The following is a 23,289-nucleotide window of genomic DNA, read 5'->3' as shown; positions in this document are numbered from 1 at the left end:
GTTCAAATCCGGCAAGACACTTGACACTTACTAGCTGTGTGACCCTGGGCAAGTCACTTAACCCTCATTGCCCTGAATAAACAAAACAAAACAAAATAAAAAAACAAAAACAAACTGCTGACCTATTTGGGGATGCCTGTCTGCTCTTTGTGGTGTAAGAGCTTTGTTCAACATGGTGGCACCTGACTTGGCATCCATGTTAAGACCTGTAGTTTTGGGGTCACTTGCCATCATCCAGATACAGCAGTGACATACAGGAAAGAGCCATGGAAATATGTATAAATAAAATCATAACAAGGAGAAAAACAGGGACTCTGCAGGGCTAGGGCTTCAGTACAGTACATTCCTCAAAGTGACAGAGGACAGCCCTTAGGCAAGGTGATGGTGGAATCCGTCAGGCGGCAAGGATGCCAGGGTTAGGCAATCTAGTAAACTCTCCGCCCCATGTGCTATTTTCTTGTTCCCAAGAGTGGAGCTCAGGTGGACGTGCATGCTTGTGCTGTATTAAGTTGGGGCCACTCCAAGCTTTTCTACTTGAATCATGAACCAACAACAAATGGAACACAATAGACTGTGTGTGTGTGTGTGTGTGTGTGTGTGTGTGTGTGTGTATGTTGGGGAGAGGGGGAATTCACAGAAATACCTAATTTCAGACAAAGATGCTTAAAAGAAGCAAGTCTATTTCGGGTTGGTACAGCAACTACTTTATTATTTTCAAATGCAAACTTTTGCATTGAGTTTGCTATTTTACAATTTTACAAACTAGGTATAAAAGACCATAAATAAATGACATAAGTTATGTGTACCTAAAGTCCAAATAAGAAAAAAAATGACAAATTAAAACAAAATAGAAAATCTATGTCTAACTCAGAGATCACTCAAACTTATGGACATTTATAAACCAAGCAATGGTCTGTTAAAAAATTTTTTTAGCATGAACTAAATTATAATATGCCTTATACATTCTAATTTTAACCACAGTCCTTGCATATTCCAATATACTTGCAGTGATACAAAAAAATAAATGCACTCTTTAGTTTGTGTCAATGTTTGTTCTTGGTAGGAGAATGTTAAATGAAAATATTGCTTTTCAAAGTCTCATTTCCTGGTGAGATTTTTTTTTTGTCTTCAAACATATACATGGATATAAGTGTGTATGCATTAATACACACCTCCATCATAAATTGAATACAGCAAGAGATCTCAAAGTATATTTACCAGCATTGTCAAGAGCACAACCTTCCCCTAGCCCCCCTCCCTCCCTCAACCCCCACCATACTGCAGTTTGCTTAGTAGAGTTTCCTATTGATAACTTCCTTTAAAAACAAGGGGTCGGCAGACAAACACTGGCATCACATAATTTGGTCTGGGTTGAAGAGGGAGATTAATTAAAGCTGCCTTGTTCACTAGGTGATGGCAATTTGCTATCTGAGCCTGCGGTATTTGTGACAGTGCTCAGATCACAATCGATTCAACTCAATTAAAAAGAAGACATTTATTAAGTGCCTACTATGTGCAAAGCACTGTGCTAGGTTCTAGGGAAGATATAAAGTGGAGCAAAAACAGGGTCCCTCATCCTGTTTATTGCTTCTAGCACAGTAGACCTCTTTGGCCAATTATCTAGCCCCTCTCATTTTAGAGATCAGGAAATAAACTTATATTTGAGAGAGTGTCTGCTCAGAGCAACCTATGGTTTATACTTTTATTCTCCAAGTATCTATTTATAGGCACTTCCCTTTAAAAAAAATTAAGGGCGTAAGGAGGGGTAACATACAGGAAAATTACTTTTGACTCTCTAGTACAGTTTCTAGAGTACGGTGCCGCACGCCCTGTCTGAATACAATCAAGGTTGGTTGATGGTGGGCATAGGTTCAGCATTTTGCCTCTCGTTAGTGGTGTGTTTTTTTTTTCCTGATACATGATGCCATAGCAATCTTTGCAACCATCGTGCAAGGCAGTCGCTTAACAGAACCCACAGAATGGCAGTACGTTGGCTGGAGTTTGGTATACATTTCCCGTCCAAGAACGAGTAGCATTTTTCAACACTCAATCTTCACATTCTAGACTTCGGATTCTAGATGCTGGTGCCATTGTGAGGGCCAAAGGAGTTTGTGGTAGATTATTTCCCTTTACAAAAGTAACTTTCCATGAAAATTGGGAACTTGGAAGTGCTCAAAGCTACTTGGCTTGGACCCAAGAGTGTACCCTCAAGCATCACTGGCATGTGGTTTTCTGTGATGTGGGGAGACAAGCTATTAATTGTAGGACACAACCTTCTTAGCACCTGACGCTGATGTCAGAATGCAGCTCTGACTGTATGTAAGAATTGCATATATTTGTTCACATTTAACAAGTCCATTTATGCGGGAAAATAGGCTTTTGTTGTTTTACATTTCAGGTAACCAGATACAGATCTCATCCCCTTCCCTCTTTCAATAAGTGCGATTCTGAAATGACTTGAATCAGAATTAGCAACATTGATGGTTGCTCCATCAACTGAACGGACTTTTTTTTTTTTCATCAATTGTTCCGTAACTAAGGTGAAAGTGCCTCCGTCTTAGGCTGCAGGATTATTGATTAAGGTTAGTGTGGCAGCTACAAAATACACTTAGATACAGGAAACTTAACACATCTGTGTTTTCTTGCTAGTAGGAAAGACAGTCTACAGACCCACTATCTCATGTAGTTTGTTAGCTTGGATGCGGTGGAAAGCCAGCACCCTAGGAGGGGCTTTCCAAAACATCCATAGGCAGTTCTAAGCATGAGACAATACATGTACATACATGCCTGCACTCAGACTCACTCACGCTCACGCACACACACTCACTCACCCCTATGTACACACATCAAAAGAGAGTGTCAGCTCATTATTTAGTCTAGAAAAAAAATATATTTATATCACTGCAATGGCACATCTCGTGTAAAATGTAACTTCAGCAATGCATATACTAGGCAGCTCCCATGAACTGGCTTTGTTCAACGTGGTGGCACCTGACTTGGCGTCCATGTTAAGACCTGTAGTTTTGGGGTCACTTGCCATCATCCAGATGCAGCAGTGACATACAGGAAAGAGCTATGGAAATATGTATAAATAAAATCATAACAAGGAGAAAAACAGGGACTCTGCAGGGCTAGCGCTTCAGTACAGTACATTCCTCAAAGTGACAACTGGAAAGAATAGATGCTGAGCCTAGGAGGTTTGGTGGTGGTGTTGTGGTTGTGGTGTCGGTAGTAGTGATGGTGTCTTCTTCCAATGTAAAAAAGGAAATCTGAAAGTCACATGCTTTTGCTTTTTAGGGACCAATGCTCTTTTGTCCAATGTCTCTGCTCCATCCCAACCTGGCGTAGTGGAAGCAGGAGGCCCGTGGAATTTGGAAGGATTCAAGTTCAAGTTTGGCTTCTTGAATTTCTTTTCCCCATGGTCAATGTGATCAACGGGAAGGGCTGTGAGGCCAAAAATAAAAGAATCCACTTTCCCTACAAACAGAAGACAAAAACATATCAGGCAAACATCCCGGCAAAGTTTAAAGGCAGACACAAATCTACCTTCAAGCCTTCTCTACAAAAAGATCTGGTCAGAAAGTATGACTCAGTGAGTTAAACAGCAACCTCCAAAATGAGACGGGAAGAGGGCTTCAGGTTCTAATCTTAGCTCAGTTATGCACTTTTGCTGAATCTTTCTACCTTGCCTTTCTCTTCTGAAAAAAAAAATGGGGATAAAAATGCTTAACTACCCCAGAATCCAACTAGATGATCTCTGGGGTCTTTTCCAATTTTAAAACCCTATATTCTGTAACTCTTTGTAGAGAAGTGTTAACCACCTAATTGCAGAACATGAAATAAATACATTAGTTTTTCCCATTGTAAACTACATGATGTCAGTGGCTATATCTTATCTAACCGTCACCTGCCTAAGCATGTAGCAAGATGTTTATATATGGCAGGGACTCATTAAAATTTTGTTTCACCAAGGAATAAATGACTGTTTCTAATACAGCACAAAATCCTAAAGTATTACATCTAGTTGACACCACCAATCTCAAGGGAGAAGAATTTATTTGATTTATTAATATTTATGAATAGATTAGATACCTAGGTAGATAGACATAGATAGATAAATAGATAGAAGGATAGATGATAGCTAGATAGACAAATAGGCAATGGTTAGAGATAGACTGATAGATAATTGATAGATGCATGGATAGACATAGATAGATAGATAGCCCAATAGATCGAAAAATTCTTTGAGGGCAGCGACTATTTTTTTAACTGTCTTTCTCCTGAACCTAGAACCCATATCTTGAATTTACTAGATGCTACAGAAATATTTTTTGGTTGATTGATGACAGAGAAGTATCAAGAATTTAAAAATAACATATTAGATAATAATAAGATGGCTTTTCAAATGAATCATGTGACAAATGTTAAGCACGGAGCTAATATTTACTAACTGACTGATAGTTGTTTAATTCAATAATTAGCCAATAACAGTGATAAGAACATGATCTTCTCTAAAGGATGAAAGGAACTCTTGGACTATGAGACAAAGTGAGGAAACTAAATTGGATGCCAAAAATGTTGATCAAAGTAATTAGAAACTGAATCTTCTGGGTGGGGTGGTCACTGGAAACTAGTCCATCACAACCTACATATTACTGTGGCATCAAGGGAGGTTGCCATTGAGACAATGAAGTCATTTATGTTGTTCCAATGTGTAAAAAATCTCCTCTGAATATAAGTACCATTTTTGACCTGGTTCATTTTGACTATTAAGTCTATTAAGACTATTGATATTATTATACCTCTAACAGCATTGAGCAATAGGAATATAGGAGTATATAGCAGTCAGTATAGGAACCTGTAATCTATGAAAAAAAATCATAATAGTCAAAGGTCTATACTTAGAATACTACTTTTTTTCTTTTGATATGAAGGAAGGAGAGGAAAGGCAAATAAATTATTAAAATCAATTCTTAGGGGCTATTTCTTCTTAAGTGAGAATTGTTTGAAGAATATATTGTGTTCAGCTAGAATTCCAGAAGATAGAAAAGAAAGTTTTCCTTAAGATTGAGTTCACCTATCAAGTCTTCCCTCTGTAATTTTAAAGTGAGGGGTGCAACCACTAATGTCCTCAAGTAGTCACCTATTCAGGCCATTCATTGTAACTAATAAGATATACGTTTTAAAAATGAGATTGATTTTCAAATGGTTTCCACTATAGAATAAATGGAGGCCAACAAATGGAGTCTTTGAAATCTTGGGTATGATTATGAGGATCTCTGCATGGTTTCCATGGAAAATGCAAGAAGAGGGAATGGTGCAAAATCAGGCTTTGCATCTCTACATGGCTCAGTTTTCACTGTAACAAACTTGGCTCACCCACAATTTGGGCTGGTAGATTTTTTGTTCTAAGGATGACGACAGTAAAGAAATTCCATTTTCTTCAAAGGGTGGTTGCAAATATATATCTCCTTCTATCCCTCTCCATTCATTTTCCCCAAATAAGGATCTAGATGGTTTGGGGTTTCATTTTGTTTTAGTGGATATTTTGCAAAAATGAATAGAATTTTGGCTAGTTGTCCTCTGAACAAAAGGCCGGTAAGAGGTCAGCTCTCCACAGGCAACTCCTTTATGGTAAAAATATTTATTGTGTGGGATTATGTATGGAAGGCAATACATTGTAACAAAGCATTATTAGTATGGTTCACTCTTTGAAATTAAAAAAAAAATAGCTGTGTTATCTAATGCCATTCATTGCAGAGGTATTTATAATAGGGTTTGGGATAAACATTTCATGAGCTTTCTGACCAAGAATTGTCTCATCGTCCTAATATGAGTCTTCTGGGGTATCCAAAACTCTGTTAAACCTTGATTTTATTCTGTTTTTTTCTTAACATTCTCTTCATTGTTCATTTCATCACCTCTGACAATCACCTCTTCAATTATTATCTCTATAGATAAAGCTCCCCAATCTAAATATCTAGGCCTAATCTTTCTCCTGAACACCAGGACCACATTATCAGTGCCTACTGGATCTCTCCATCTAGATGTTCCATAGTCATCTCAAATTCAAGGTCCCCAACACCAAAATCATCATATTTCCTTCTAAACCTATGCTTCCTTCAGATTTTTTTCTCTATTTTTGTTGAGGGTTCCAACATCCCTCCAAGTCACCCCTTTTTACAACCTTGGGGTTAGTGTTGACTCTGTCTTCTCTCTCACCACTCCCCTCCATATCCAAACAGCTTCCAATTTAGCTTAATTTTTACCTCCATGGCCTCTCTCACTTCCCTCCCCCACTCTCCACCCATGCAGTCGCCACTCTCAAAACCCCTTATTTTTACTATTTTAATGGCCTCCTTGTGCTATCCCTGAATCAAGTCTCTCTCTTCTCCAAGCCACCACACAGGTGCCAACCAGATATTCCTAAAACACACATTTAATTATCCCACTCCCCTATTCAGAGACTATCAGTGGCTCTCTATTATCTCTAGGATAAAATAGAGAATCCTTAGACTGCCAATTCTGTATTCTGGTTCCTGCCGGCCTTTCCCAGTCCTTTTATATATTACTGTATTTCTCTAGTCAAATGAGCACAGTAGCTCTTCCCTGCATGACACTCCAGCTGCTATTCCATAACCAGAATGCAATGTTGCTTTGGTTTCGCACCTAGCACAGTGCCTTTCACTAAGTAGATGTTCAGTCGAATCTTCATGAACCTATCTTAGTAGGTTCATAGGCACTTCAGTTTAGCTGTGGTTATTTTAAAGCAACTTACAAGCTTTCTATTCCAAAGCATTCATTTTACAGATGAGGAAACTAAATCCTAGAGAAGGGAAGAGATTTGCTCAAGGTCATATAGGAAGTGACAAGGGCAGGATTTGAACCCAGGTCATCTGAACTCAAATTTCTTTCATGGTGGTGGTAGGAGAGGTTTATTGAAGGAAGAAATGACAGGACTTAGCAAATGATTGGAGATAGGGGCTGGGAGAGAAAGGAAAAGAGAGATGTGGGGGAGAGACAGAGACAAAGAAAGATAGGGGGGCCACTAGGTGGTGCAGTGGATAGAGCACTGGCCCAGAATTCAGGAGGACCTGAGTTTAAATCCGGCCTCAGACCCTTGATACTTACTAGCTATGTGACCCTGGGCAAGTCACTTAACCCCAATTGCCTCACAAAAAGAGAGAGAGAGAGAGAGAGAGAGAGAGAGAGAGAGAGAGAGAGACTGAAACAGAGACAGGGAGGGGGTAGGGGAGAGACAGAGAAAATGAGAGAGAGGAAGAGAGGTGGGAGAGAGAGAAAAAGAAAGAAGGGGTAAGGTGGGGTGGGAGGGAGAGAGAGACAGAAAAGTGAGGGAGAGACAGAGAGAGGCATAGACAGAGAGGAGGGCAGGAGAGAAAGACAGACAGAGAGAGATAGGCAGGGGAAGCAGGAGACAAAAATGAGAGAGAGAGAGAGAGAGAGAGAGAGAGAGAGAGAGAGAGAGAGAGAGAGAGAGAGAGAGAGAGAGAGAGAGAGTCAATGATAATACCTGGCTTGCAAGTCTGGTGACAGGGAGGATGATCATATCTTTGACAATAATTGAGAAGTCAGGAAGAAGGGAGGGCTTCGGGGGAAAGATAATATGTTCAAGACTTTGTTTAATTGAATTTAAAAATATGCTTGCTTGTACAGAAAGAGTAAGTCCCTTTCTGTACTACACTATGTTAATGAACTTAATTTCACCCCTGTCTGGCATGTCTCAATAAAACACTCTGAATCACCAATGAAAGATGGATGAATGATACTACAACTAGCCTGGATTTATATAGCACCTTTCTTCTCAGGGGCTCAAGGTGTTTCACATAAGAATATTTCACATATCTTTACAACATCCCTGTGAGTTAGCTAAGGTATCATTACTAGGGTATCATTATCCTTAATTTTCAGGTGGAGAGACAGAGCTACAAAAAAGGCTAAGTGACTTTCCCAGGGTCACACTCAGCATAGACAGACCTGAATTCAAACCCTAGATCTGCCTCATTCTCAGGCTTAGATGGTATTTGGTCCCCTCCCTCCCATTGTCCACATTTATATTTTCATCATATATTTACTCTGATGCCTATAGTGTGTCAGTGGGAAAGGTAAGCCAAAAATACCTTTCAATGTCCTTAGCCAACAGTACACCAGACAATTTGTCTTTTTTGATGTTGTTTCTCACATTAAAGGTGTTAAACTAAGAAGGCAGCATTTGAAACAAATTCACTGTAAAAATGGCTTCAACCTTGACCTTCATTTTAATCACCTACCAGTTCCTGCTTTATAGAGGTATTTACTGAGCATAAGAAAATTAACTAATGCCAAGGTTGACAACTGTGGAGATTTTGAATAACATTTTGGAATTATCAGAAGTTTCTTTGTATCCCCAGGCCTTAGCACAGTACTTGGCACATAGTAGGTGCTTACCAAGTACTTGTTTACTTAAATATCATGCAGCATAGTGAATAGATCTAGAATCAGGAAGACCTTAGTTCAAATCTGCCTTCGGATATTTACTAGCTGTGTGATTCTGGTCAAGTCACTTAGCCTTTGTATGCCTCAGTTTCCTCATCTCTAAAATGGGGAATAATAATAGTACCTACCTCCCAGGATTGTTGGGATGATCAAATGAGAGATTAATAAAAACACTTTGTAAACCTCAAAGTGTTATATAAATGTTATTATTGTTATTATTAATAATGATAATAATCATTATTGACAATAGCACCAAACCTAGTGGTGAGACCCTAGTCAAACTACTTAATCTCTTAATCACTCTGCACTTCATCTGGAAAATAAAGATAAAACCCACTTCACAAGATGTTGTGAGGATCAGCTGAAATACTGTATGATATAAAAGTCAACTATAGCTAAAGTCAAAACAACCCTAAATTCTCCAAAATTTTCCAATATAAATCCTGGTGTTGATTTGGGGGGGGGGGGGCTTTTTTTTTTCCTCTCCCATAAAAGATAAGACTATGCCTTTGGAACTTGTTCACAGAAGGAGAAAATAAAATTCTCAATAGGTTTCCTGAAAGAAGTGGAAGGTTGGGTTACTCTAAACAAGTAAAAAAAACAAAACTAATCTACATTTGTCATATCTTCCCATAAATATCTAGGTCTCCTAGGCATCAGCTGAAGTGGCACTAAAACACAAATCACTGGAATAGCTTTTTTTTTTTTTAAACAAATCTCAAATTCCTTCTGAACAGAAAAGATTTTACTACCAGTATTGCAAATGAGGTTTTCACCCAACTGCCATCACTTGACAGCATCAAATTTAACATCACATGCACTAAAGAAGTAGCTTTCAGGTTAAAGCCTAGAGGGGAATGTTGTTTAAAAAAAAAAATCAGCCTGCCATTGTTTAGAGGTGATAGAAATGGCATAGTTAAAGAAGTTAGATTTTCCCAGTCCAATAAATAAATAAATATCCAGAGTGTTGCTTTGGAGATTAAATGGAGCTATTTAAGCCAACAACTTGAAGAAGAATTTTCTGAACTGTTGCTGAGGTGTGTGGAATAGAGCCATTCAACGGAAGGCTTTGGGGATGAAAAGGGAAGAGCAGGAGGAGTATATCAGTGCAGTGTCTATAATGGGCAAGTTATGACCAGTTGTCTCAGATTGTCTAGTTGGGGGCCTTGGAATTGTTCCCTGTCTGATCCTGTTTATTGTTCCTATTATTGGTCAATGTGACAGGAAAGGAGTATTAAAGAAAAAAGAAAAGAGGGCCTAGAAGTGTTTCTTCTTCAGTTAATCAGTCAATAAACATTTATGAAGTGCCTAGTATGTGCCAGAGTTAGAGTCAATAAACATTTATTAAGCACCTAGTATGTGCCAGGCTTTGTGCTAAGTATATAAGAAAAGGCAAAAGACAGTCCTAGTCTCTGTTCTCAAGGAACTCAAAGTCTAAATGGGGGTGGGGGGAAGTTCCAAGACCTCCAGGGCAAATAGAAGGAAAGGGGAGTCTCCATTAGTCTGGGGGGTGGGGGTGGAGTAGACTGTTTCTCCTCTCTTTACCTCGGTGTATTTTGTAGGGTTGAGAATGTGGACTATTTCCCATTTTTCTTCCCAATGTCCTACTATTATGAACTGTCTGGCTTCCCTGATCAAAGTCCTACCTTACTGACACGGAGTACATATTCACCCAAGCGTGTTCACCATCTCCCCATTCCTCAACACTCTTTTCAATGGACCCATCAGCCACCTTGATGCCACTTGCATACTCCTTCCATGTCTCCCACCTCCAGTTCTTGAACCCTGCTCCAATCAATTCTGCCATTGTTTCCAGAAAAGGCATATCATTGTTCCCTATTATGGCCCTAAGTGTCCTTTACTCTCCTATCTGTATGCTGTCCTCCCCTATTAGAATGTAAGCTAGGGGCAGCTAGGTGGCGCAGTGGATAGAGCACCGGCCCTGGAATCAGGAGTACCTGAGTTCAAATCCGGCTTCAGACACATAACACTTACTAGCTGTGTGACCCTGGGCAAGTCACTTAACCCCAATTGCCTCACTAAAAAATAAAAGAATGTAAGCTAGGGGTAGCTAGGTGGTGCAGTGGATAGAGCACCGGCTCTGGAATCAGGAGTACCTGAGTTCAAATCTGGCCTCAGACACATAACACTTACTAGCTGTGTGACCCTGGGCAAGTCACTTAACCCCAATTGCCTCACTAAAAAAAAAAAAAAAAGAATGCAAGCTTATCAAATAAGGTACTGTCTTGCTTGCTTGTGTGTATATTCTTGGCCCTTAGCACAATACTTACAAGACAGTAAGGTTTCAATAAATTTGCTTTTTCATTCATTAATTCATTTTGGGGGGGGGGGGCAATGAGGGTTAAGTGACTTGTCCAAGGTCACATAGCTAGTAAGTGTCAAGTGTCTGAGGTCATATTTGAACTCAGGTCTTCCTTAATCCAGGGCCAGTGCTTTATCCACTACTGTGCCATCTAGTTGCCCCTACTAATTCATTCTTTTTTTTTTTTTTTGGTGAGGCAGTTGGGGTTAAATGACTTGGCCAGGGTCACACAGCTAGTAATTTTCAAATGTCTGAGGCCAGATTTGAACTCAGGTACTCCTGACTCCAGGGCCGGTGCTCTATCCACTGCATCCCCCCTCTTTCTAGGGCCCCCCCCTAATTCATTCTTAAGAAAAATAAATACCACTAATCCAAAGAGACATGGTAAGAAAAGTTTGAAATGATGCAGTGTAAAGGAAGCAATACCATAAAAATATGCCTACAATAAAGTAAATGAAAATACTAAAAGACAGATAAACTCATCTTAATTGCAAATTAAGTTAATTCTAGAGTGAGTTTTATAGATCAGAGGATGAGATGTAGAGAAGTAGGGAGGGGATAAGAAGTTTGAATTATTGCCTCAAACTGTCAGTTTTAGATGCTTTCTTGGACAGATGCTTTGTTACCAGGTAGGTTCAATGACATGAGCATTTCCAACACTGGGAAACAACTGTAATTTTTTTTTTAAATGCAAATGGTAGCAATAAAAAAAATGGAAAAAATAAATAGTTAGATTGGCTTATTATAGAAGGCAAGGGAATACAGGGAGGTGTTCTCTTGGGCTCAGCCAGAGTTATAGCAGAGCCATAAAAGGCTGCTCCTAATGAAATGTAATCACTAGATTTTTGCATGAAGTGAGAGACTGAAGCAAAGGGAAATTTTTGTCTTGCTTGAGCCTTAGGCAAGCTACCAGAGCTCAGAGCAGGGAGTGCCTCTTCTTAGAAACCTATGATTTCATTGTCCTACAAGGCAGAGATTAAACAGCATGTTTATCAGGTGATTATTTCAAGTAAGCAGACTGTTAACAGGGGAAATGCATAGTTTGCTTTTTCACTGACCTTTTTGCTTTGTGGTTGCTTCTAAAAACGAGGGAAGTATGGAAGTTGCCAATCCGAGATTGTCACAGGCAGATGTCAGTAAGGTAGTTACAAAAAGTCCATAGCGTTCATAGGATAAAGATATTATATGGCACAGAAACAACCAGAAAAGAAACAGACCTCATTTGTCGAGGTTTCAGCGTGTTATGTTTTTCCCTGTTTTTCTTTCTTTCTTCCTTTCTTTTCCAGTAATCCACAAGGCAGCTTAAGCCTGGCCCCAGCCAAGCACCTATGGTGAGGTACTGAGCAGCCACATGGTATTTTTCACGGAGATTTTCCCTCAGTATCTATGATGCCCTGTAAACCAAGATCAAGTCTGTAGAGGATATCCTGGGCAAATTCTTCATTCCAGTGAAAGATGCAGGAGGGTGATTTATCCCACAAATAAAATACTATGGATGTAATTCCAAGGGGAGAGGAGAAAGGCTATGGGTAGAAGCCCAGCATCTGGCGACGAACACAACACCAAAAACTTGGAGGTGATGTTATATTTATATAGGTACATGTATATTACACACTGTGGATCGACGGCGATATATTTTGAGAAACAATTTGTTCCAGGTCTGGTTTCAATGACGTGCTGTCATTTCGATAGTGGAGGCCCCACAGTTTCAGCAATTCCATCCACCAAGCAATGCTGCAGATTTTTATTTCAGAGGGCGAGAACGAAGTAAAAAAAGTGCAGGTCTTCAATTAAAGTGCATGGATGAGGTAAACTAATTGCAAGAGTTTTGAGTTTATTCAGTACTGGCTCAGACAGGAACCATCCTGCCATGCATCTGTTGCATTTGGGTCCGCATTGCCTGGACGCTGTTCAAGATCTTGTTCTGGTGCGTGGCGGCCGTGATGCCGATTCTCGCCAGGTCACTGCATCAGGGCAAAAGAGAGAGAAAGGAGGGCTCAGGTTTCTCGTTTCTGAGGCTGATGCAGAAACACATTTGAATCAGGCACAATTAATATAGCACAAGGCAGGTGTAGAGAAATGTTTAATTAAGCAATCCAATGTAACAATGTAGGGTGCTTTGCAAAATTACATTCAATCAAAATGAGAGGCATTCCATGTCATAATGAGCGGGATGAGTATGCAAGCTCCAAGCAAAATAAATAAATAAAATTAAATTTAAAAGACTGATTAAATCTAGATTTACCCTTTTTTGTTACATCGCTGAGTACTTACTCCTGGTTCATGTGCACCACAGCCTCAAGGGTGGTGTAACCAGCAGCTGTGAAGTTGTCCTTATACCGATCCATTTTAATAGCCTGCAGCCAATCACCTACAGATACCACAGCAGAGAACTCAGGAGAGCTAGGATCCAACAAGGCAGTGTTGGGCCTGGAAATAGAATGAGTGGGGGACAAATGGTTGGTATCAAAGAGATAACAAGACACAGTGTTCAAACTCCCTAAAGATTATGAGTGTAAGCAGGAAGGGACAAAATCTCTGGGTGACATGGTCTGTTTTGTTCCTTTAGAGAGGAGAGGAGAAAAGTCTGGATCCCTGATTTCAATTTCTGAGTTGGAAGCTACCTACCAAAACTGTTGGGCAACTTGTCGTCTGTAACTTATAGTCCAAATCTGTAACTTATAGTTGTGTTTTGCTATAAGAGAAATGTAAACCCGAGGTTTTTTCATGAAGTGAGAGCCTGAGCAAGGGGCAAAATGTTGGCTTTCTTGAGTTATAGGCAAACTACCAGGGCTCAAAGTGGGGAGTATCCCTTCTAAGAAATCTGTGATTTCACTATCCTAGAAGGCACATATTAAATAGCATGTTTATCTAGCAGTATTTCAGTAAGGAAACACTTAAGAATATAATATGTAAGTCTGTAACGTAAAGTCTCATAAAGATGCCCAGGGCAGTAGGACTGTAAGTGACCCACGGTCACCAGATCAACACTGATAAGAGGCAAGATTTGAATTCACAGCTTCTTGGCTCCCCACCATTCACTGGGTAATGCTACCTCTCCTGGATACCATAACTATAAAGGGTACTCTAAGGAATATATTTTTTTCCTCTTACAAAGTTATAAGGTCATATATGTTACCTGCCATATTTATATTTTGTGTGTGTGTGTGTTTTAATTCAGTTTTCAGGATTGGTCATAACTGGTTTTCCAGTACATTAATGTTCATTGCTTCTATCATATTATTTCTCATAGCATTTACACCTTGGCTGGGCTTCTTTGGCCATATCCCACACAGAATGAGCTTGGCCCTCACCAGCATGACATATCACAGGTCAGCAACTATAGAAACCCTAGTGAAGGATGAGTTTGGGTTGGGGAGGGGTCCATGAAGAAGGCAGGAACCATGAGCCTGTATGTAGCCTGCCAAATTTGAAAGAAGCACAGAAAACAGCAAGAGCTCAAGTCAAGCATGTTTCCAACCAGTTTTTTAGGCAAGCTCAGTGCATTGAAACAAACTTGGGACAGCAGGGAGTTAATCCCTCTTTTAATCAATCCATTCCTGAGCAGCACGTGTGCCAAGACTGGCGGGAATAATGGTCACTTTGATCATTGTTTGGGCAGTGGAATGTGCTTCTCATATTCCCCTGACTGGGGCTGCAAAATAATGATTTCAACAAATTCAATGCACTTATTATTAGCTTATTTATTAGTTTATGTATATTTCATACCAGGTGTTTTTCATAAGGTCACTGTCAAACACTACCAAGGATCCAGACAGAATTCTTGGCATTCCTTATGGTATTAAGACATGCTACCATATTGATAGGGGCTATCAGTCAGGGTGGCTGTGGTCGTCTTTTTCTTCATTGGCCATAACTCGACAGGCGTTATCTTGGTACTCAACTGGTATACTTGTACTTAGAATTAACTATAAAATCATATTGACATCTGTGGGCTATTTTTTTTTGAGAAAGCTATTCAGTATTCCTATCTATGTATATGTATAGGCATATGTGTATGTGTATATATATGTGTGTGTATATGTCATATTTGAGTTATGATCTACTTGTTATGATCACAGTGGACTTGATTTAAAATGCTGGACACGGACAAAGGTTGATCTGCTTTGCATGATGCCCCTGGTCTCAAATCCTTGTAGGGTGAAAAATAAAATTGGATTTGGAGTCAAAGGACTGAGGTTTGAATCCCAGCTCTGCTACTCACGACCTTGGAAACTTTAGCCAAACTGACAAAATTCATCCTGTGTAAAATGAAGGGACCATTGAGATCCCTTCCAGGTCTCACTCTATCTTTCGAGGAGCCCTCTCTCTTTTCCATGATAAAGCAAACCTGTCTATTAAAGGGGTTCTTAATCTGGGGTCCCATAAGCTTTTTAAAAAAGTATTTTGATAATTATATTTCAATATAATAGATTTCCTTGGCAATCGGAACATATTTTATTTTATGTATTTAAAAACATTATTTCTGAGAAGGACACACAGGTTTCGCCAGATTGTCCAGGGCATTCATGATACAAAAAAGAACCCCTAGTCTATGCCTTCTCCAATTCTACATCTCATAGGATCTATGAGTTAGATTAGCATATGAAAACTATAATAGAGGGATGGGAAAGCTAGTGGGGGGGGGCAAAGAATGTGTCCACTTTAGGGATCTTTTGGTTTAGGTAGGAGAAGAAAAAAAAATAGCAAAATGTGAGAATGAGGAATGCTCCCCCCCCCACAAGGGGCAGGATTCACTTGATATCATTACTTTTATCTTCTGAAACAATTTAGCCAAGAAAGTTGCATTTCACTCCTAAGCTAACAAACGCTTTGCAAAAATCATGGAGGAATTAGAATAAAAATAGCTTCTTTTGTCAAATAGCCTGCTTTTTCTTGAATATGCATGATAAATCATCATCCAGGGCATAACTGTCTGAAAGTGAAAAATGGGTTCCCCCTTGATGCCATCCAGGAATATCAGGAACAGAATTAGGAACAGCAACACCTTGCCTGTTACTTATCATTTCAAGAAAACATGTTCTTGGGGGGGCAGTTAGGTGGTACAGTAGATAAAGCACTGGCCTTGGATTCAGGAGGACCTGAGTTAAAATCTGGTCTTAGATACTTGACATTTACTAGCTGTGGGACCCTGGGCAAATCACTTAACCCTCATTGCCCTGCAAAAAAGAAAAAATTAAGAGAGAGAGAGAGAAAGGAAGGAAGGAAGGAGGGAAGGAAGGAAGGAAGGAAAGGAAAGGAAAACATGCTCTGGGCAATGTACCACATGGTCAGACAAAATGGCTATGATTGAAACATGGCTACTCTTCAGCGGCTATGTCCCATCTACATTGTGCTCCTCCCCACTCCTGTGCCAGCCCGCTGATAGAGATCAAAAACAAACTCAGGGATGGCCACTGCTGAATTCTATCTTTCCCAGATCAAGGTGACGACTGGCACAAAGGTCCCCTGAGTAGGGGATGTGAAAACTGGAAAGCATGCCTCACAAAATTACTATCACAAAATCTTCTCTGGTTTTGTCCTTAGCAAAGTTTAAATTTAATAGGCATAGTTGGAGATAGGGAATAATATAAGGATGAGAAAACTTCCTTCCTCTTGCTCCCTCCTTGTCCCCACTACCCATTTCCAGAGTAAAGCTAGCCAGGGGTGCCAGGAGGGCCTGACAATCCACTCTCTATTAGCTATTCTGCATTTTACAATGCAGGGTCCTGCACTGGGTATATTCTGGAGGGATAGGGGCTGGACTTGTGATTTCATTGGTGTCAGGAACTCCCAAGAGAGAACTCTCATTACTAATGCAAGTCAGCATCTTCTGAGACAGAGCAAGCCAGGGTGTCAAATTTAAACAGAAAGAAATCCCTGTGGGCTTCAGATTGACTTCAAAACATTATCTATGCAGTATTGTTTTACTTATTTTGTTCAATATTTCCCAATTTTATATATAGATATAGATAGATAGATAGATAAAGATATAGATAGATAGATAGATAGATAGATAGATAGATAGATAGTTTTTTTTGCAGGGCAATGAGGGTTGAGTGACTTGCCCAGGGTCACACAACTAGTAAGTATCAAGTGTCTGAGGCTGGATTTGAACTCAGGTCTTCCTGAATCCAGGGCAAGTGCTTTATCCACTGCACCACTTAGCTGCTCCTGCCCAATTATATTTTAATCCATTTTAGACAGCACTTGAGAGTTTTGATGGAGTTTGACACTGCCCTAGAGCATTGAGGGGTTAAATGACTTAACCAGGGCCATACAGTCTGTATGTATAAGAAGTGGGATTTTAATCTAGGTCTCCTGTGGTTTCAAGGACAGCTTTCTTTCCACTATACCATGCTGTATAATGTTTGGTGTGTGTGTGTGGAAGGGTTAGGATACAAGAGGGAAGTGGGGAGGGGAATACAAAACAAATGGGTAGGAGTAGAAAGTAAAGAAAGTTGGTTCCACAGATACATTGTGTGTGAATGTGTAAACATTTCTTTTTATTATCTTTGTGACCTCCTGAGTCCTACACAAGAAGTTCCTTGGATTGAGAATGTTATCTCTGTATGTGCTTCTCTAAGCCTACGTCAAACATATTTGTACATTGTCCATGAATGGGAAATGTAATTGATACAAATTCACAGGTTACGTCATAGTCTTTATGTGGAAAGATCATTTTTGGGGGGGCTTTACAAAATACATATTTCCTTTTTACCCTCTTTAAAAAGATTAAATGTTTTCTTAACAACTTCATACAGAACATCAGTTCAACCAACAAAACTTACTTAGGGACAATTTATACTTAAGTTAATTAATTTCTACAAGTAAGGTATCATTACAAGTTCTCATCCCTTCCTCTCCATAGGATTCTGACTTGTCCATTCATTCTCCTCCTCTCTCTTCTTATTTGGTTGTAGGGATTGTGTAATCTCTTCTCGTCCTGCTCACCCCTTCGCCCCCTTTGCATTATTTCATAAAAGGTCTTTACAGATGGCTTTGTATTTCTCACAACTGTCATTCTTAATTGCATTATAATAGCCCATTGCATGACTGAGCCACAATTTATTTAGCCACTCTCTTACTGTTGGACACGTAAGAAGCTTCCAGTTTTATTTTATTTTTAATTACATGCAACCCCACTATGGAAATCTTGAACCAGACTGCCCTTTTTGGTAACTGTTTGTCCTTTATAATGTTTTCAGGGCCTACTATTTGCCCATTTTCTTTACCAATAGTGTCCTTATCTTGCTCTCCTCAACCTCACCTCATGCCCAAAATGACATATTCATGGTAGTACACTTATTTTATATTTTAACTACATTCTGTAAGCTTCAGACTATGGTCTTTTCCTCTACATCAGCTCAATGTCCATACATTCTGGAAGCTGGATAGTAAGCACTAGGGGACTGGAATTGCTCACCTGTCTTAGGAGATGTAGTACCATTTTTTCCCCCAGACTAATGTTTCAATATCTAACCATTATATATGAAGCAGAAGAACAGTTTCTCACATCGGATTTTTCACTTGCAAATCCAAAATCAGCCTCAGCTTTTTGTAAATAATGATGCATTTTTAGTTTCTAAATAATTTTTCTCCCTCTTTTCTATACTGAGTTACCTGACTCTAAGTTGTTTCTTCCTTCTCCCTTTTCAGGAATTTTAACATCATGGAATGCCTTTCAAAACTACACTTGAATAGAGATATATAGATATAACCTATATCAGATTACCTGCTGTCTAGGGGAGGGGGGAGGGAGGGGAGGGAGGGAGAAAAATCTGAAATTGTAAAGCATGTATAAACAAAAGTTGAGAACTATCTTTACATGTAACGGAATAAATAAAATATCTCAAAAAAAAAAACTACACTTGATGTCCCTTTTTCCTAATTTTTCAAGACTAATCAGACCAGATTTAGGTAATGGTCTCATTGACTTTTTAAAAAATCAGTATTATTCCTTTGGGACTGCCAGGTGAGAAGCTCTTCAGCACTGACAAGGAATACTGGCAGGAGCATTTCTAAAAGGAAAAGGCTGCCCATGTTGGGGAGTGCCATGAAGCATCCTCTGATGTGAGAATAGTAATAGTGAAAGTGAGTTGTTGCCTGCCTATCACCTTCTCCAAGCTCCCTCATCTATCACCGTCATGTAAGCACTACTGACCTGGAGCTCTCAGTGCCCGTCCTCTTCAAGCTGTTGGGGTTGCGGATGAGTTTGTCCAACATGTTGACAATCTGTCCAAATTTAGGCCTGTCACTTCTTTCCTTCTGCCAACAGTCCAACATTAGCTGGTGGAGAGCAATGGGGCAATCCATCGGTGGGGGTAGCCGGTAGCCTTCCTCGATGGCTTTTATAACCTGTGCATGACAATACAAAGAACATCATAAGCTGCCAGACATATGGGCTCCCTATCCCACCCCTGCTCCTATCCCTGTGCCTGCCTTGCCAATAAGGTGAAAGTTTGGAAACTGCTTCCAGCTCCATCTTCTTCAGAGTGGCCAAATCTGGCCACCATTATTCATGACTACAAAAAAAGAAAGGTTTGTAATTGTCACGGGATGTTCCCAACTGGCAAGCATTTCCAGTCTGAATGCCTGAAGTGAGAGCACAGGGAAATTTAGCATTTATTTTTTAAAAGAGAAAGGTAGGAATAGAGGGAGGGCAGCCAGGTGGCACAGTAGATAGAGTGCTGGGCCTAGAGTCAAGGAGCCTCATTGTTTGCCTCAGTTTACTTATGTATAAAATGAGCTGGAGAAGGAAATGGCAAACCACTGTATTATCTTTGCCAAGAAAAATCCAAATGGGGTGGGGAAGAGACCGACATGACCGAAAGGAATGAACAACACCACCACCAAAGAAATAGAGAGTGTCAGAAGGAACCCTGAGAGGTTATTGAGTCTACTCTTCTACCCCTGTAGCTCTCAGACATCATCACATCTAAATAATCCTAGAGAGGAGAAATGAATTCTTAACTTCTATTTAAGGCCCTCCCTCAGAAAAGAGTTCCAATGTTTAATATCCCTCACTAAGACCCAAATCCCTCATGTTTCAGCTTAAGCCCATTTCCTCTTATTCTGCCAGAATGGAGATTAAAAATAAAAAAGAAAAGAAAAAAGATCTGGCTGATCACTAGCACCAGACAGGCCAGCAAGACAGTGATGGAGGTGAAGTTTGTCTTTGGCATCTGTCTTCTTCCTCTTGGGCCCCTCCTCTTTCATTCAGCATCTCCTGGAGCCTTTCAGGTACCTGACTCATTCCTACCCTCAGCTGCTGGTCCATCATTAGTCACTAAAGGTATTAACAGATAATCTGAGAAAGGGGCATTTATAGATTTAAAAGGATTCTCAGAGACATTGGGGGAGGAAAAAATGCTGAATTGGGAGACAGAGGGCCCAGGTTAAGATCCCAGTCTGACAGTTTCTACCTCAAGAAAATCACTTTTCTGGTTCTCAATTTTTTCACCTATACAATGAGAAGGTTGTACTAGATGACTTGTAAGGTCCCTTTCATCTCTCAAATAATCTAGTGACTTTTAAAATGGAAAAAAAGATGGAATGACCAGTAGGGGAGTTCCTGCTCAAACCTGTCAATGTACTACTTAAAAGCTTTTTGTTTTTTAACACTATTATTGTCAGAATTCATCCTTCACTTTGCCAGGTTCATAATCCTAATTCTTTTAACTTTTTTCTCATAGGCACTATTCATCCATTTAACCATCTTCATGGTTATTTTTTTTTAATCCTTTCCACATTCCCAATAGCTTTCTTTACAAGTTACCACTGCCCCCCAAATCAGTCTACTGTTCATTATGACCATCAGCTTCTTATTATAAAACTAATGAATAGACACAGCTGAATTTATAGTTTTTGTTTTTTCCCTATAGCTGTGCTTGATGAACCTTATTTAGTTTGCTTTTGACTATTCCTGTCAGCCTAAGAATTAAATTCCTGTTAAAGATAAGGAAGTGAGAAATAAAGAGTAGATTCCCTTGGTTGGAAGACAGGCACAAAATTAGTAGGAGTGTCAGCAACTGTGGATCAAGTTAAGCTGGGAGTGGGGAAAAGGGAGGAGGAGGAGGATGCAGACACTACAGTCAGAGCCACATATAACCTTCAGTAGTATATCACATTGAGGGACACAGAAGGATAGCAATATAGAATGTAATCTTCTTAAGGGAAGGTCCTGGTTTTATTTTTTACTTTATTTACCCATAGTGCCTAACACAACAGAAGCACTAAATAAATGATTGTTGGATGGGAATGAACCAGTTTAGTACTTTTGAATTCTAGTTACATCCTCCTAGCTACTGGCCATGCCCTAGATCATGATTCAACTCCATATTTCAGGAGAATGTTCTACATTCAACTAATGAAAAAGTATAGAACAATGGGGTCTCGGACCAATGGCTGCCTACCACCATCTGTTATGTCAGACAGACACTGACCCTGGAGCCAGTTGGGAAACTACTTATGAGTCCTAGACCATATTTTCTTAGCTTATTGATGAGTGTGTCATGTAGCACAGAATCAGAAATCTTGCTAACGTTGAGATAGATTCACATTGCTTTCTTTTTCTCAATGTGCCGAAGTGCCAATCATTCCTAGTCATGGAAGCCATTCCTCAGTTGCATTTCCTGAGGTCAAGACGTGTCCACGTCCGTGCTGTCTGCTTTGAAACTACAAGAATTCACACTTGTTTTATATATTGTTTGGCCCAAAGCCACATGCATGAAGCTATAAGCATGGTAATCTGGGTCTATTGGAAACCTGCTGTTTCCTCTATATAACTTACAAAATGTAAAGGCTTAAAACAATGAAAAGCATATTCAAAATGATAGAAAATAGGCAGGGCTGAAGTGAGACAAATCAGGCCTTCTCCCGAATGCCCAAAATGGAAAGACTTAGTTAAATAGCTAAAGGCCTTTGTCAAAGCTACAGGTTTGAAAATAGACACAGCAAGACAAGTGACATCTGGAAATATTTTTAAAGGCTCTGCTCTTATGGGAACGATACTCTGACTCTCAGATGAAACTAAAGAAAGCTCAGGAAAATCAAAATAAATATACAAATGTACACACTGCCCTCATGTTGGCTCTCCTTGGCTCTCTCCAACTCGAATCCTAATACTGCAGGAAGCTACTTTATGCTCTTTGAGTAGAATAATGGCACCAAACGATATATCACGCTACCCGTCACCACCACACAGTCTTTTCCAGGCTGTAATTATCCATCAGTTATGCTAGCTGCTGCCTTTCTTCCTATCTGCAGTGATTCTTCCTTTGTAATTTACACATAATACCATGTCAACATTAACTACCCTATTTAATCTAGTTACTTAGATTCAGGGATCCTTTTTGACCCACAAAATAAGAAATGTATTTGCTGCTTTCTTGATGAAAAATCTAACACATCATCTTTCTTAAGCACATCTGGTTTTTAGATTAATTGTTAAACCCTGATGACCTCCTGTTGATTCAGGAGAGCAAGGGAGTCTTAAGGAGCTTTTATATGAATAGAGAATTGAAAAGGATATCCTTTAAAATTTTTTTTTAATTGAAAATACATTTTTCATGTCTTTTGTCATTATATCACAATGGAGGTGGGGGGGGTAGAGGAGATTCTTGTCTCCACTCCAAACTGAACCCTCTCTTTTATTTATTTTTATTGGGGGGTGGGGGTAGAGGCAGGGCAATGAGGGTTAAGTGACTTTCCCAAGGTCACACAGCTAGTAAGTGTCAAGAGTCTGAGGTCAGATTTGAACTCAGGTCTTCCTGAATCCAGGGCTGAACCCTCTCTTTTTTTTTTTTTGTTGTTTTTGCGGGGCAATGGGGGTTAAGTGACTTGCCCAGGGTCACACAGCTAGTAAGTGTCAAGTGTCTGAGGCTGGATTTGAACTCAGATACTCCTGAATCCAGGGCCGGTGCTTTCTCCACTGCGCCACCTAGCCACCCCCTGAACCCTCTCTTTTAACAAAGAAAAACAAATAAGCAAAAATACCCAATACAAGGATAATATAGAATATCCTTTTTTCAAATGGGATAGACTGAAAATGTCAGCAAGCTATAACTTCTTGCCAACATTCTAACATTTATACAATAAAAGGTCACACACATTCACCCAATAATAACAAGAGCAACTTCATTTTATTGGGATCTACTTGTTAGTCACCTGATTGACACTTTGCATCTTGCACCTGTTTCCATATTTACATAATGGGCTAATAAATACTTGTACCACGTATTTCACAGGATGGGTATGAGGATAGCATTCTGCTAACTTCAAAGCACTATATAAATGTGAATGATTATTGTTGTTGTTATAATTCCTTTCCACAAACAGTTGAGTTCAAATTCTGGGTTAATTATTTTTTAAAAATATCTTCCAATCAATCTCTCAGGAATGCAATCAGGGCCCAGATTTTTTTTTCCCCCCTGCCATAGATGTATGCCACCAAGTTCTCTCCCCACAGAATC

The 23,289-nt window shown here is 39.6% G+C and overlaps 1 protein-coding gene across 3 annotated transcripts in view; it reads right to left on the bottom strand.

The window, feature by feature from the left end:
• Positions 1 to 688: 688 nt before the first annotated feature.
• The window catches only part of EPHA4 (EPH receptor A4), a 168,656-nt gene continuing 146,055 nt past the window's right edge, over positions 689 to 23,289 (bottom strand). For 2 of the 3 annotated variants that reach the window (XM_043994387.1, XM_043994388.1), the window contains exons 15-18: positions 18,981 to 19,174; positions 13,091 to 13,246; positions 11,875 to 12,780; positions 689 to 3,477 (exon numbers count right to left, since the gene is read on the bottom strand). In XM_043994387.1, coding sequence (XP_043850322.1) covers positions 12,666 to 12,780; positions 13,091 to 13,246; positions 18,981 to 19,174 — 465 coding nt within the window. In that variant the 3' untranslated portion in view covers positions 689 to 3,477; positions 11,875 to 12,665. Of the gene's footprint in view, positions 3,478 to 11,874; positions 12,781 to 13,061; positions 13,247 to 18,980; positions 19,175 to 23,289 lie in introns of those variants that run through there. The other variant, XM_043994390.1, reaches the window with a different exon arrangement.

The sequence above is a fragment of the Dromiciops gliroides genome, chromosome 3, assembly GCF_019393635.1.
Source record: "Dromiciops gliroides isolate mDroGli1 chromosome 3, mDroGli1.pri, whole genome shotgun sequence".
NCBI classification, from domain to species: domain Eukaryota; kingdom Metazoa; phylum Chordata; class Mammalia; order Microbiotheria; family Microbiotheriidae; genus Dromiciops; species Dromiciops gliroides.
This window is presented reverse-complemented; position numbering and strand designations above follow the sequence as displayed.